The sequence below is a fragment of the Fistularia commersonii genome, chromosome 14, assembly GCF_037954325.1.
Source record: "Fistularia commersonii isolate RoL2024-O1a breed Wild chromosome 14, RoL_Fcom_v1.0, whole genome shotgun sequence".
In the NCBI taxonomy this organism is placed as follows: domain Eukaryota; kingdom Metazoa; phylum Chordata; class Actinopteri; order Syngnathiformes; family Fistulariidae; genus Fistularia; species Fistularia commersonii.
This window is the reverse complement of record NC_141297.1, coordinates 13604909-13621127: the sequence shown is the minus strand read 5'-3', so window position 1 is coordinate 13621127 and position 16219 is coordinate 13604909. Positions and strand designations below refer to the sequence as shown.

General features: G+C 39.9%; 1 protein-coding gene across 5 annotated transcripts in view; it reads right to left on the bottom strand.

Annotated features, from left to right (window-relative positions):
• LOC147227339 (plexin-A1-like) overlaps window positions 1-16219 on the bottom strand; it is a 299109-nt gene that overhangs the window by 132624 nt on the left and 150266 nt on the right. For all 5 annotated transcript variants that reach the window (XM_086158939.1, XM_086158942.1, XM_086158943.1 and 2 more), the window contains exons 5-8: window positions 7687-7787; window positions 3461-3584; window positions 3046-3199; window positions 2393-2492 (exon numbers count right to left, since the gene is read on the bottom strand). In XM_086158939.1, the coding sequence (XP_086015065.1) occupies window positions 2393-2492; window positions 3046-3199; window positions 3461-3584; window positions 7687-7787 (479 nt within the window). The remainder of the gene's footprint in view (window positions 1-2392; window positions 2493-3045; window positions 3200-3460; window positions 3585-7686; window positions 7788-16219) is intronic.

Sequence of the window (16219 nt, the reverse complement as noted above, 5' to 3'; positions counted from 1 at the left end):
ATTGAACCTTTATTTAACACGACAGATCAATTAAGAAATTATTTTTTCATTCTTGGTTCTGCTCGGTTTGCTCCATGCTGTTTACAATGAAAGAAACAACAAAGCCTTCCTTTCATGAAAAGAGAAAAATACAATTCATACACAGTGTGGCTATAATCCTTGCAACCTGACAGTCTCTCCTAAAGAGACCTGCCAGTGTTCGTAGCTATAGATTTTGTATAGATAAATGCACTAAGTGACCTTGATAATTTTTTCCATTACTTGCATTAAAATTTGTACATGTTCATGCTTAACTCAGCCCCTCCTCAAGCTGCCACCTCATCATTGTTAAGGGGTCTGTGCTTTCCAGTAATTCTAGGAGCTAAGTTGACGGGGCTTTATGCCTTTGGTAGGGTCGTCCAAGACAAACAGGTCCTGGATGAGGGACCAGAAAAAGCATGTCACGAAGACCCCAATAATGAAAAAAAGAGTAGGGGCCCTTGGTGGTTTGTATGTTGAGATTCATCCCAGTGGCCTCCCTCCTCCAACCCATCTCCCTTTCCCGGAGGGGTAGGGGATGGGTTGTGACTGTTGTGTGTGTCTATGCACCTAACAGTAGTTCAGTCATTCCACCCTTTTCGGAGTTCCTTGAAGGACTGCAGGAGCCCACTAATGTCAGGGACTTCCTCGTCTTATAAGGGGACTTCAACTCTTATGTGAGAAGCAACAGTGCGACCTGGAAACTTGATTGGGAGGAATCCCCACTCGATCTGACCACGAGTGTTGTTTTGCTACTGGACATCTGTGCTCATCATGGACTGTCCATTACAAACACCATATTCAGATATAAAGGTGTGCTGTGGCTGTAAGGCGGTCGACAACAGTCAACCGGTAGCCCCGAATCCATTGGCGAACTCCAGCAGTGAGGGATGCTGTCAAGTAGAAGAAGGAGTCCTACCAAACCTTTGTGGCCTATGGGGCTCCAGAGGCAATTGACAGGTACTGGGAGTGGTTGCTGAGGCAAAAACTCAGGTGTGGGAGAAAGTGCAGTGAGGTCATGGAGAATGACTCAGGAGGGGAGGCAGAAACACTGTGTACAGTCTTGATGGTGGCATGCTGACCTCGACTCAGGACGTTGTGGATTGATGGAAAGAATATTTCCAAGGACTCCTGAATCCCAACTATACACCTTCCAATGAAGGAGCAGAGTTGATCTCAGCCTCCCTGGAATAGTCTAGTCAGGGGTGCTGGAGAGGAAGGAGGCCGGATCGTTGAACCTCAGATCCATGAAAAGCAGGGTAGATTTTGTCCAGCTCATGAAACAGCGGACCAGCTCTGTACCCTCAGACTATAGACTGTAGACTTTGTGTTTTGTGGACCTGAAGAAGCCATTCAACCATATCCTGCAAGAAATCCTGTGAAATCCTGCTCAAGGAATATAGGGTATCTTGCCCTGTAATACAGGCTGTTCGGTCCTTGTATGATAGGTGTCAGAGCACGATCTGCATTGGAGATGTTTCAAATCAGGGTTGGTCTACGCCAGGAATGCCCTTTGTCACTAATTCCGTTCATAACTTTTATGGACAGAATTGACGTTCTTTCTTGTCCAGAGTCATGGTCGTACTTTACTCATTTAGTTATTTTCAGTAATTAGGCATTTTTGACAATTTTAACGAGCATAATGTTGGTATTCCTTAAGGAAATTATCTGTCTGTCTGTCTGTACATACATAAATACATACATATTCAAGAATGAGTCCAACATAGACACATACACATGTGCACCTCTATATAAAATGAGATAATGGCTATTAGGGAAGAATCATTAGGGAATGATACAAACGATTTGTTCTTATTAAACTGAATGTAAAGGGAATATAAGCTGCTGTTGTAGATAGAAAGACACAGACACAAAGTGAATATGAACTGATGATAATGGAAAATGTTCCATGGCTTTAATATGGATAATTACTTTCCAAGGAACATGATTTGACATGTTTTGGCTCCCCAAGCTTGGCTGCCCCCCAAGATCTTGCACAAGTTAGGAATTGATTCCTTATTTCCACTCACGAATAGTCCCATCATTGCTTGAAATTTAATTAACTAATTGATTTGTAAAGAGGATTGAATACATTGAATAATTAATTAACTGAGGTCACACATTGGTCTTTGCATTCTCTATTACAGCAGTTATTTGCAGGCCAATATTTTACCACTATTGCCTTGGAACCACAACCACTCTTAATTGATCAATGCTTTTCAGCAGCTGGATGAGGGATGCAAAATTGCATTAAGCTTATTAGACTTTCTCTTCTACTTCTAATAATGAATGAAATCCAGAGCAGTGGTGCAAATCTCAGACAGTTTTTTTCTTCTTCTTTTTCTCAATTTTATTAAAAAAATACAAAACTTACGATTGATGGACACTGCAGTTATAGAAGACAAAATCCACGCTGGCAAACTTCTTCCCCGTCTCCTTTGACTTCAGATATAGCTTTATTACACGTTGGTCACCTACAAGTCAAAATCCAACATCACCTGTATTTAATAATTTGTCTTTGTTTTTTTTGTTTTTTTTTTCTTTCAACAGCCTTCTTGTATTTCAAAAGTGCACCACTGACATTTCTCACCTTCCGTAAGTGTGCAGAAAATGTGCCATGAACCAAGAATAATGCCAAATCCTTGGCAATGTATTATGAAATGTTAACAGCCTCATTTTAGGGTGTTACTTGTCAGTTCTGGCATAGCTGACATTTTAGAGCCACAGTGTTTCTGCTGGGAGGTAAGTAGAGCCTCCAGCTGAATCAATAGAATTGTGGAGAAGTTATTTAGTAGAGGAAATGGCTCAGCTAGGCCTTTCAGTATGCTTTAGAGGGGTGAATTGCTGACTATCACCTTAAAGCCTGTGCCTATAACACCACCTACTTTGGTAAGGTATGTCAGAGAGAATGTTAGGCATGAGAGCAATTAAAAAAAAGCATGATTAAACAATTGCACTGATCTTTAGAGTTGTAGTATTACATTACATTTGTATTTCAAATTTGTTAAAATATTTCTTCTTGTTTACCCTGGTCTTGTGTGATGGGGGCAACCTCTTTTCTAGAGGGAGACAGACAGTAGATCCGTCCACTGTAGATCCTTCCCTCCGTTTCGATGTAGTCCTCAAAAGAGCAGTTAACTCCAGCTGACAGGCTGGGCACGTTTTGGGTCTGAAGAACCAACTGAGAGGACACAAGTGAATTCCAATGTGCTTGGTTACTGAGGCAATGAGAATTTATTTTACTCAAAACAACAAAACCACTTGGATCAGTGGCTTGAAACAGAACCAGGAAGTCAGTGATTGTAGCATAATTCGCTAGAACAGACACTGATCTGTTATTCACAACTACTTTCCAGCCTATATCAATCTATAATTTTAGTCATTCACATTGTATGGCACAAAAATTGGGCCTGCACAAAGCATTAACAGATATAAATGGTACCTGCACTTCCGACATAGCGACGGAAATGGTGTCAGGTTGGACTGAGAGTCGGACACACTGCTCCGATCTAGTGGTGAAGCGTTGTGGCTCATCGGCTCGTTCACAGCGGTCCTTCCTTGAACATCTATAGAGGAGGAAACATATTTGTTTTGCACTAAATATTAATTCGATCCTGTTTAAGAGGTGATAAAATAAATAAATTAATACATTTTCATCTGTGGTGGAAGTATTAAGTCAAGCCATCACAATGTCATGCATGACTGCTCCTAACTTGTCAAGGAAATGTCCTCATTCCATCCCAAGTTAATACCCCAGGATGTTTTGGAGGGAAAACATTATGGGATTAGTGATATATTGAAAGTAATTTTTGAAAAGCCTCAGGCCAATTTGCTTCTGGGCACATTCAGAAATGTTAGACTTAAATCTAGCTAGGCTGAAATACACCTTTTCACTATTCTCATTTAGCTAATAATTCCTCTCTTATTTATTTTTAGTATTTATAAATATGAATACTAATACTACCAATACTACATACAACATGTTCCAAATAATAATAATTAGTTTTATCATTTGAGCCCAATTGCCCTTGGGCTCACCGCCAATTGTAGGTGCCATGGGGATTGGGAGCAATGTGAGTTGGGTGGTGGCCAGAGCGGAGGACCTTAACGGTCCAATCCAGTGTTGCAGAAGTTGACTCTAGGAACATAGATTGCCACATCTCGGGCAGGGAAGGAGCCTGAGGTAGTGCAGGAGGCTGAGAGGTTCCAGCTATATGTAGTAACACTAACGTTGACTCACAGCTCAGGCTCTGGGCCTCTCGAGAGGGGTTGCTGTCTTTTCCACTCTGGAGTTGCCCCCAGCGAGTGGCGCCAGGCAGGTCTGTGGATATTGATTGCCCGCCCCCTTCTCCGTGCCTGAATGTTAGGGTTTAACCTAGTGGAAGAGAGAGTACCCTCCTTCTGCCTTCAGTGTGGGCTGTTGTTTGTGACTATGCAGCAGTTCAGACTACCCCCCTTTTTTTGGGTCCCTGGTGGTGCTGCTAGATATCACTCTTATCGGGGACTTGCTCATATTACTGAAGGGTTTCAACACTCAGGTGGGCAGTGACAGACATGGAAAGGCATGATTTGGAAGAACGGTCTGCCCGAAGTGAATCCAAGCGGTGTTCTATTACTGGTCTTCTGTGCTCATTTGTGCTTTAATGAAGACTATGTCCAAACGTAAGGTGTGCAAATGTGCACCAGGCACCAACACACTTGAGGCCACAGTTCAATGATCAACTTTGAGACTGTGTCACTGAGACACTTCAGTTCACATGTTCTAGAGACTCGGGTGAAGACAGGGGCAGAGCTGTCTGATTACCCCCTGGTGGTGAGCTGGTTCCAATAGAGGGGAGGACGCTGTTTAGACCTGGCAGACCCAAACACATTGTGAGAGTCTGTTGGGAACGTCTGACAGAGTCCTCTGTTGGAAAGAATTTTAACCTCTACCTCCAGCAGAGCTTTGTCCATTGGGAGGCAAGGGACATTGAGTCCGAGCCTGAGTGAGCCATTCTCCGTGCCTCCATTGTTGGGGTGGCAGACTGGAGCTGTGGCCACAAGGTGGTCGGTGCCTGTCAAAGTGTTCACCCCTGAACCTGTTGGTGGAACTGAGCAGTGAGGGATGGTGTGAAGCTGAAAAAGGAGTCCTAGAGTGCTTATCTGGACCGTGGAGCTCTCGAGGCAGCTGAGTGGCACGCAGCTGTGATGGTTGCCGAAGCAAATACTCGGGCATGGGAGGAATTTGGTGAGGCGATGCAGAATAACTTTTGGAAGGTGCCAAGGAGATTCTGGTCCACCATCCAGCGAGTCAGGAGTGGGAAGCAGTAAACCATCAACACTGTGTACATTGGAGATCGTGGGCTGTTGACCTCAACACCAGAACATAGTGGATCAATGGAAGGAATACTTTCAGGGTCTCCCTGATCCCAATGACACCTTCCAACGAGGAAGCAGAGTTGGGGCTTTTAGGGTGGACTCTCCTATTTCTGCAACTGAAGTTACCGATGCCTCTGCAGCATCACTTGGAAGGCGGGGGCAGTGTGCTGGATTGGCAGAATGGGGTGATGATGAAAAAGGGGTTCTGAGAGTGTGCTCCAACTACAAGGGAGGATCCCTCCCCTTAGCTGAGGTGGCTTGGGCATCTGGTTAGGATGCCACCTGAATACCTCCCTGGTGAGGTATTCGGGGCATGTCCAACTGGGAGGAGGCCCTAGGGAAGACCCAGGACACGCTGGAGCAACCATGTCTATAGGCTGGCCTGGGAACGTCTTAGGATCCTCCCGGGAGAGCTGGACTAAGTGGCGGCGAGGGAAGTCCGGGCCTCTTTGCTTCGGATGATGTCCCCGCGACCCAATCTCAGATAAGCAGTATAAAATGGATGGATAGATAATTTAATCTATTTTTATAGACAATTCATTGCTAATCTTGAAACTTTGAACTTTGAACTTCTTTCCTGGTTTGTTTAAGTTAATATCCAAGATTCCTTTAAATGAAATGTGTATCTTTACATTTACAATTGTTTAGTTTTTTATTGACTATTGTTTTGAATAATTGAAGAAACCTCTCAGATGAGAGGTAAAAAGACTACAAGGAGGAAATCTAAATCCAGGTGCAATGATTGACCATGACCTGAAGGAGAACATACACGGAAATATATTTTTTTCTTTCAGACTTTAAAACTTCATACTCTGTCACCTGTCTTTGTCTGAAGAGACTTAAAAATTGGTAATCTATTTTTGGAGGTTTCATGGATAGATTTTTACAATAGATTGTTGACATTGCTAAGTGCTGATGGATATCTGGCATTACTGCACACACATAACCATTGTGCTACCTAAACACCGTTCTGTTACGAACATTGTAGAAAACAAAAAAAAAAAAGTTCCCTTCCTGTTCAGCAAAACACTGATTAATACTTACATGGCTGTTTAACATCAGTTTAGTGTGATGATTAAAAATATAAAAATAAAATGAAATAAATAGGTAAATAAACATGTAGAGCGAGGCATTAGTTCAGACGCAATCATGGTTTACTCATCCGATTTGCACCAGCTGTTTCATTCATGCTTCAGCTTCACTGGCGAATTCGTCAGATGCCTGACGACCTGGTGACAACCACCATCCAGTCTCAACAATTTAAGTGAGCACCACGGGCTTTAGAGCCTCACTTTATCACCCCCTACCCTGATATATCCTGTCCCCCAAGGATACATTTCTTCAGTCGAATGGCATCATTCTACATGGTGGTTGGTGCTCCCAAGTGAGGAAAGAAAACTGGAAAACATACAACTGACTAAAATCAATTTTGACAATAATCCTCAGAAGTAATGATCCATGGACACTGACAGAGGCCTTAAATGTATTCTTAATATTGATGCAGTTGAAGTGCAAAACTGAAAGGCTTCACGTTAAGTTAGTCAACCACTGAATGACTTGCAAATCAAATTTGCTGAGTTTTGTGCAGTGTTATTATATTGACTGATGACACTGATGTTATGACAATATTTTTACACACCTACAGAACTCTAATGTAAGGTTGTAAGGTTAATACAAATAGTCACAGGGATGCAAGCACCAAAGCAACGCGGTGCGTTTGGAGAGCAGAATTTCATCTTAAGAAATATTTCACTAAGGTTAAAAAATACAGTAATCCATTCAGCTGTGGGAAAGAAAATTTGATGTTTTTTTTTTTCTTTCCCTCATCCAAAGAGGACTTGACCAACACACATCCTTTACAGATACTATCAAAAGAAGGTCAAACATTGTTGCAAGATTATATACTTTTTTTTCTCAGACCCGAATCAATGTCTGTAATTTGGTTGCACATTATGTGTTCGGGGCACCTAATTGTCAGTTATTTCCCATAACAAGAGGCAAAATAGGGAAAATTGTCAAACATAACCTCTTATAAACCATTCAAATTTTGAGTCTTCCTCTTTGTAACTCAGGCAATGTAGCTTGAATAAAAGTTAAAATTTACAAGGGCAGCAATATTTCACCAAAATTTAAATTTAAAACTTAAAAAAATCTTGCAGTTTCTCAAATCCAATGGACAAAGCTGCCCATCTCTGCAATTATATATATAGAGATAGATAGATAGAGAGAGCGAGAGAGAGAGAGAGAGTAAATAGTAGAGAGAAAACTCGCATACAAACTGTTTTGCAGAAAATTAAGTAATATACTTACACATTATGCAGCACACACCACCCACAGTGTGGATCTCCTGATCCCAAGCAGGCTCCGCAGGAGTCATACTGTTCACAGTTTTCAACCGGTACACGAGTGACCTGACAACACACACACAAGGACAAACACCTGGTTAATGTTGCCCAAAAAAAAAACTCCTCCAACTCCCACTATATATGGCTGGTGTAAACAGGATGTACCGAAGGTGTCTTGAGTCTGGAACATGAGATTAAGGGAACAAACCCACTGTGACTATCAGACATAAACAGCTCTGGGGGTCCTGCTTATAACTCCATATCACTGCATGCATTGAAAGCTATGAGGGGGACGTGTTGGAAACAACATGTTAACACATGACAAAGTCTGACAAACATTTTACTTTGATACTCTGTCCTGTCTCCAGCTCTTAAATACATAAGAAATTGTACATTCTAATACCAAATAGGAGGCGAGCTCTTAACTCATCCTTCAATGGTAACTCAGAAATCACCAACCCTCAAAGCTGGAAATGGAGGCAAAAAGAGACAAGGCCCTGTGTGCTCCTTATCTTTAAAACATGTCCATCTACATAAATTTTGCTCATGCTGATCCATAAAGACATACAATTACATATTCCAAGATAGATAGATAGATAGATAGATAGATAGATAGATAGATAGATAGATAGATAGATAGATATTTGAAAACATTTCATGAACTCCAATACATTAAAAAGACAATGTCCTCCAAATAATAACATATGTTATATTTGCAATCCCTTCCATCAGGAGGATAATATTCTGTCTTTTCTAATGATAATTTATCTTAGGTTATATCATTAAAATTTTGGCATTAACTTGAGCTTTGCACAATTGACCTAAGAGAATTTGGTATATCTTCAGCTGTGCAATTCTAGATACATTTTCCCTTTTCTACAGATAATCTGGTTATGTTAAAATTGCTTAAGAAGCATACAGCCCAGATTAATATAACCAGTTTCAATTACAATTCCCAACCCAGATACCAATTAAAATGAATAAAATGAAAAGCATACAGATAGCCAGAAACAAATAATGTTCTGACTTTTGTTTCTCAGAGCCTTTGAGTTAAAAATTCTGAGCCACTACTTTATGGTGGTGAGTTATGACTAGATCCAGCTATTTGAAATTTGGAAGTGCTCCATTCAAATGAATCATAGAATAAAACCTATGGCCTCCATTTAATTAAGATAAAGAATGTCTTCTATCTAAAGCAGTGTTGTAGGAAGGACAGCCAAGAAATTAATTTTTTAATATATTTTTTTCTTTGCTTTGTGTGAGAACACACTGTGACCATTTTCTTCTCTCTTTTAAATACAATGTTCATGAAACTAGGATATAAACAATAAAAATGGAATGCTGTAAGCTCATAAATGTAATCATTAGGGCACACCAAGCCACTGTATCTGTTTAGCTGGTAGTTGTGTTGGTATGAACTCGATGTGGATGTGTTCAGAGAGGCTATCACATTTCTACACACAAATAAATGTGAGAAAAAATGCACAATGTTTTAACCAGTCTACCGATTTGACACAAGTACGCATAATATTCATGCATCACATTGAATGCATATAATTGGTACTAAAAGTTCTTGAAGTTGATGTTGCCTGAGCTGAGGTTAATGACTACATCAGGGATCAGCTCAACCACTTCTTGTTTACATTGATGATGGAAAGGCTGACAGATGAGGTTAGACAGGAATCTCCATGGACCATGTTTGCAGATGATATTGTGATCTGTAGTGAGAGCAGGGAACAGGTTACAGAAAATCTAGAGAGGTGGAGGTATGCGCTGGAGAGGAGAGGAATGAAGGTTAGTCATAGCAAGACTGAATATATGTGTGTGAATGACAGGGACTCAAGTGGAACGGTGAGGCTACAGGATATGGAGATAAAGAAGGTGTAGAATTTTAACTACTTAGGGTCAACAGTCCAGAGCAATGGAGACTGTGAAAAGGAGGTGAGGGAACGACTTCAAGCAGGTTTGAATGGGTGAAGAAAAGTTTCAGGGGTGATATGTGATAAAGGAATATCAGCCAGAATGAAACAAAAGATGTTCAAGACAGTTATGAGGTCAGGGTTGCTGTCTGGTTTGGAGATAACTGCATTGACGAAAAGGCAGGAAGCAGAGCCACAGGTAGCAGAGATGAATATGCCGAGGTTCTCTTTGGGAGTGACAAGGATGGCTAGGATCAGGAATGATTTTATCAGAGGGGCACGACATGTTAGATGTTTTGGAGTTAAGGTCAGAGAGGCCAGGCTGAGATGGTTTGATTGTGTACAGAGGAGGGATAGTGAATATATTTGTAGAAGAATGTTGGGGTTGGAACTTCCAGACAGTTAGTCTAGGGGAAGACCAAAGATAAGATTTATGGCTATAGTGAAAGAGGGCATGATGTAAGTTGGTGTTAGAGAGGTGGATACAGAGAGTAGGGTTAGATGGAGGAGTTTGATTTGCTGTTGCAACCCCTGGAGGGAAAAGGAAAAGGTATAAACAAAAACACATGTTCTCTATATGCTTTGTATGAACCTCCAGCATATTTCCTCTCCAGAAATGCAAGCATTCAAAATTGCCTATTGAGTCTGTGAGTTAGAATGATCAAATAAGTGTACGGGAAATGCTTGACCTTGAAGCACATTTTTTATCACTCTCTATTTAAGTCAAAACTGCTCTCACATGGGTCCTCACTCATACATACGAGGACTGTGTTTGCTCAATGTCTGTGAGTTCCATGCAAAGAATATGCCATTGTACTTAAAACCACTGAGATAAACATCGAGGATTACGCCTTTTGTCTGCTAAATCTCTACTGGCTGCCATCTGTGTGTCTGCATGTCTAAGATAAGATGAAACTTCAATAATTACTGTAGGGAAATGTGGGAACGGGGGTATTAACACGGACATCAAACAAAGCTGTCCAAATTTACCTGCCTTTTGCACCATAACCAAAGAAGTATCTGAACATCAGGGGAGACAGTGAAACTCATAGGAATCATCATTTTAGAAGTCTTTTTCCAAAGATTGTGGTCTTTTCAGATATCATAAAATGATTTCTGCTGCTGCCTGCATTTTCTGCAATCTTTGTGTTTCTCCCTTCTGTGTGAATAATTATCAGGAAGAATGACTTACCTTGAATATCACCCGTCTTGTAAGATAATCTCAAGTTGATGTATTATCCTTTAAAAGTACAGGTACATGCTTCAGTCTGATTGTAAACGTGCATGCACACACATACCCGTGCACACACAGACATACTCTTTTCTCAGTTCTCTCTTAAACTACAAGTTAATTGGCATCCATGTGTTTTATCTCAACCTGCTGGATTTGATTTGCCAGTGACACATGGACATCAGGACAGGTAACTGCCTCAGGCAATCTCCCTCTCTCTCAGATTGCTCATATTTCTAACAGTTGATCTGAAGGTCTAATCCCAATAACAAACATTTTGGATAAAACATTATACAATAGCCTATGTTCATATTGACCCAGATAACATTTACCTTTCACATTTATTATTTTGGTTCATACAGGACTAAAAATGTTGATAGTCCCAGCCCCCTTTGATATGCAGTTAGGCCCAGAAATATATGGACAGCGAGACAATCATCATGATTGGTCTCTGCATGCCACCACATTGGATTTGAGAATGAAACAACTACAACAAAATTGAAGGGCAGACTTTAAGGTTTAATTCAAGGGGTTGAACAAAAATATATAATTAAACATGTAAGAATTGTAGCTATTTTTATACGAACGCTCCTCATTTTAGGGGCTCAAAAGTAATTGGAGAAATAAACATCAGCCTAAGTATATTTTTACTTTTTAATATTTCGTTGAGAATCCTTTCCAGGTAATCGGTGCTTGTAGTCTGGAACCCACGGGCATCAACAAACGCTGGGTTTCCTCCTTTGTGCTATTTTGCCAGGCCTTTACTGCAGCTGTCTTCAATTGTTTGTGGGTCTTTCTGCCTTAAGTTTTGTCTTGAGTGAGTGAAATGCATGCTCAATCGGGTTGAGATCTGGTAATTGACTCGTCCATTGCAGAATATTCCACTTCTTTTCTTTAAAAAACTCCTGGGTTGCTTTTCAGTATGTTTTGGATAATTGTCCATCTGCACTCTCAAGCGTCGTCCAATCAACCTTGTTGCATTTGGCTGAATCTGAGCATAAAGTATATCCCTATACACTTCAGAATTCCTTTGGCTTCTGTCTTTTGTCACATCATCAATACACACAAGTGACCCAGTGCCATTGGAAGCCTTGCATGCCCATGCTGTCACACTGCCGCTACTATGTTTTACAGAAGATGTGGTGTGCTTTGGATCATGAGCTGATCCAATTCTTCTCAAAATTTCTTTTTCCCATCATTCTGGCACAGGTTGATCTTAATCTCATCTGTCCTAAGAACGCTGTTCCAGAACTGGATTGGCTTCTTCAAGTGATTTTTGGCAGTCAATTCTGGCCTTTCTATTTTTGAGGCTGATTAATGGTTTGCATCATGTGGTGAATCCTTTGTATTTAGTCTCATTAAGTCTTCTCTTTATGGTAGACTTAGATACTGATACACCTACTTCCTGGAGAGTGTTCTTCACTTGAGTGGATGTTGTGAAGGGGTTTTTCTTCCCCATTTTCTTATTTTTTTCCTTAAGAATGTACCAAACTTTTGCTTTGGCCAATTCTATCATTTCTGCTATCTCTCTGATTGATTTCTTCTTTTTTCCAGCCTCAGGATGGTCTGTTTCACCTCCATTGAGAGCTCCTTTGACCGCATGTTGTGTGTTCACAGCAACAGCTTCCAAATGCAAACGCCACACCTGGAATCAACTCCAGATTTTTTAACCGCTTAATTGATGACAGGTTACTGAGGGAAGAGCTCATGCAGCCTAGTTTTTATTTTTTGCAGCCTTCTGAGTCAGTTGTTCAATTACTTTTGGTCCCTTGAAATAGAGGCGGCTATGTTTTAAAAAGCTGTAATTCCTAAACCCCTTACTCCAATTTGGATGAGAATACTCTTAAATTAGAGCTAAGAGTCTGCAATTTAAGCCCATTTTGATTATATAACTGTATCCTGAATATGTTTTCATAAACAGCTAAAATAACAAAACTTGTGTCACTGTCCAAATATTTCTGGGCCTTACTTTAGGTCTAAAGCCACCCTTTGAGGCATTGCAAACCAGGTCTTTGTGGAAATGGAGAAAACCAGACAGCAGACAGATTGGCAGCTTGACTACCTAACAGCCTAAACCATTCCCTACTCCTGCAAAGATAATACTAGTGATTGGGATCAGAAACTGCTGGTTGTTGAGTTAAAGTCAAATCAAATGAAACATGGCCCTGTTCAGCAGTTAACTTAAAAACTCTAAGACTTTATTTTGCAAATACTGAAAGTGGCCATTTGAACAAACGCATAGTTACAAGATATTCATATACACTTTACTCAGTCTCAAGTCTTTTATTCACTACATAGTCAATGCTTTAGACACATTTTCTGTCCTTCAAAGACAAAAACCAACCTCCTTAAACCTTTCTTACTTCTCATCCTACACATAGTACATCACTTTTCTACATGTCTTGGGCTTCATAATTAATCATATGCAAATATGTATTTTTTTTTGTTCCTATTCCTTCAAAAAAAAGCTCCATACTCCTTTTTACATTGAATATCTTTTATCATATCAGCACACTCATTTTGGATAGAACATCACGCCTTTGTTTGTTGGAAAACTCATCATTTTCACTCCTCCATCCATCATGATGACTCAAGACTCCCACAGCAATCTCTGACACCCTCCTGCACAGAGCTGTGCCAGGATCTGCATCCCAAGCTTAGGTTCAATAAAGCATTTTGTACTCAATTTGTTGTACCATGAGGCAGTTCGATTAGTTTGTCAGGGTGCCAGTATGAAATTGTGTCTAAACATACACCTTGCTCACCATTCCCAATCAGCTGATGCATGTACCCCATTATTAAATAATGTCATATTAATAAACACAGTTGAATTTTTGGGATTTGTTATTGCAAAAACTTTTTGCTTACTGAAGCATGTGTATATTTTACATTTTTTAGTATTTGTGTGATTGCTGTGAGTTATGAAGCTTTTTGGTGAATTTGCATTTGAAATGTGAAGTCTTAACCAACAGTCACTTTAAAGTAGTTGAGTCAGAATATTGTTTTTATATCAGACTTAATAAGCACAAGTCAAGATTGCATATAAGAAGGTTCCTTGGAATGAATGAAAATATTTTTATTTTATTTTGATATATATATATATATGTATAAAAAAATCCCCAAATATCAAGAAAAAGGAATGCTGCTCAGAAAAATAAAGATATGCCCTCAATATTTTTAGCTTCATCACATGAAAGGTTCTATACTAATAATGCATCTCAGCTTGATACAGATTCTTCTTCCTTTTCACCATTACAATGTACCTCTCCCTTTGTGTCACTCTGGAGCACAATTGAACACTATAACTTACAGCAGATTCATTGCATGATAATAGTAACCTGTGTCTGATAACCATTATAATACTACTGTTACCATGCCCAGGACACTTATAGGACACCAAATAGCGGCAAATTGCAGTTATTACTTGTGCCTGGACAAATGCCACCTTAATAATAATACAGTCTATCTGATAGAAGGAGACGGTTGAGAAGGGAAAAAAAACATGTCACACTCAAACACAACTGCATTGGAGAGAAGTTTATTCAATGGGTGTTTGTGATAGTGTGGTGGATGATGTATTCCAATTGAACGGTTCAATTATTGAGTTTTAGAAAACAGATAATGGGATGGGAAACAGGAGCTACTCAGCCAAAGACTCTTTGTCTTACTGAGGTGGCTGTGTGTGCATACGTGGGTCTCTGTGTGTGTGACAGAAAGTAAGTACCCACCACCTATTTATATCAACTATGGCATTTTCATCTGTGGCCTATTTGCTGCTGCAGAGGAAACACATTCATCTGTGGATAGTTGAGGAAGGGGAGTGGAAAGGACACAAGAATAAGGACACCAGCAAGAGGGTGATATACAGAATGAAATCACAGAGGGAGGAAATGTCCATTTAAATCATTAGTTTTAGCCCTATAAACAATAATAGCCTGGATCTGTGGCCAGAAAAATCCTCTTACTTTTCTGAGGGAGAGGAAATGACATGGAACTTAACTACAAATAAATAACAGCTACAAATGAGACTTTCATTTAGGTCATGATAGAGAGGGTCTTAATTTGCCTAGTGGCAGATAAGAGAAGGGTGGTTGGAGCTATGAATGCAGAGGAGGAGGGATGAGGAAGAAGCACAAATGTAATTGCAAGTGATGTTTCATTCCTCATATGGGGCCCACATATCCTAGCTATAGGCCCGACTGTAATTGTGCCATCTGTATAAAATGGGAGACAAAATCTAAGACGCTATCAACCTGCAATTGGCTGATTGATGGCTTAGTGCACAAGCCACAATAGATACATACACAACACACGCACATACATACACACACACACACACATATACACTTAAACACATGCTGACACATTTATGGAAATAGGATTATGTTTCCAAAATGCATATTTAGGTTAACATACTACATAAACCTCAGCATGTTGATGTAATATACAACTCTACAGGGGTCCCTGCTCACATACTCACTCTATTACTTTGATGAACATTTGCTGACACTTGTTTAAAACCAAATCAATGAATGTTAGTGTCTTGTGAAATTGTGTCTGAATCTGTGACAGAAAACTGCAGTCTTTAGTCGCAACCATATCTTACAGTGCCATTCCCACAAAACACTTACACGCAGGACACCTGAGCTCTTTCTGATACCAACCAACTTGTGTCTGTCAACAAAGTATGTGGAGTAGGTATGAAACATGACTCTGAAGTTTCCCATTTTTTATTTGACTTTTCTACTTATTCTCCTCAAACTGCATGCTCTGTTAAAGATCAAAAAAGTAAGAAGCAGCATTTTCAAAACCATGGCACATGAAGAAAACATGCATTTCCCCATCATAGTTTTTTTTTTTTCTTATTTTACTTATTTTCTTTTTTTTTCCCTTTACTTTCAACTTCTTCTCCTTCCCTGTCCCATGGTTATGCTCTCATCTGTCTTGAATTTGGCTGGACACACAGAAAAACACTGCAAATGAAGCCATACATCACAAGTCGACACAGACAGACACAACCTTGGAGGAGGGGGACAGGGAAAAAATATGGTTCTTCAGAAGAGAGGATCTCTCCATCATTATTCTTGAGGAGTACATTCTTGTTTTCTAAATCTCTCTGATCAGTGGCAGGAATTAGTCAAACCCCAACAATGGGAATGAATGGAGATAGACTCTGAACACATTTTCAGGGGCTTTAATATAAACAAATAAACAAATCTTTAAGCATATATGATGGGAAGTTCTGTTTTTGTTAGTTTTGTTGGTTTTTTTTTTTTTTTGTTGTAATTTTTTGTATTCCATTTTGGTCACATGTTTGACAAATCTAATAATTAATTCTTTATGTCTAC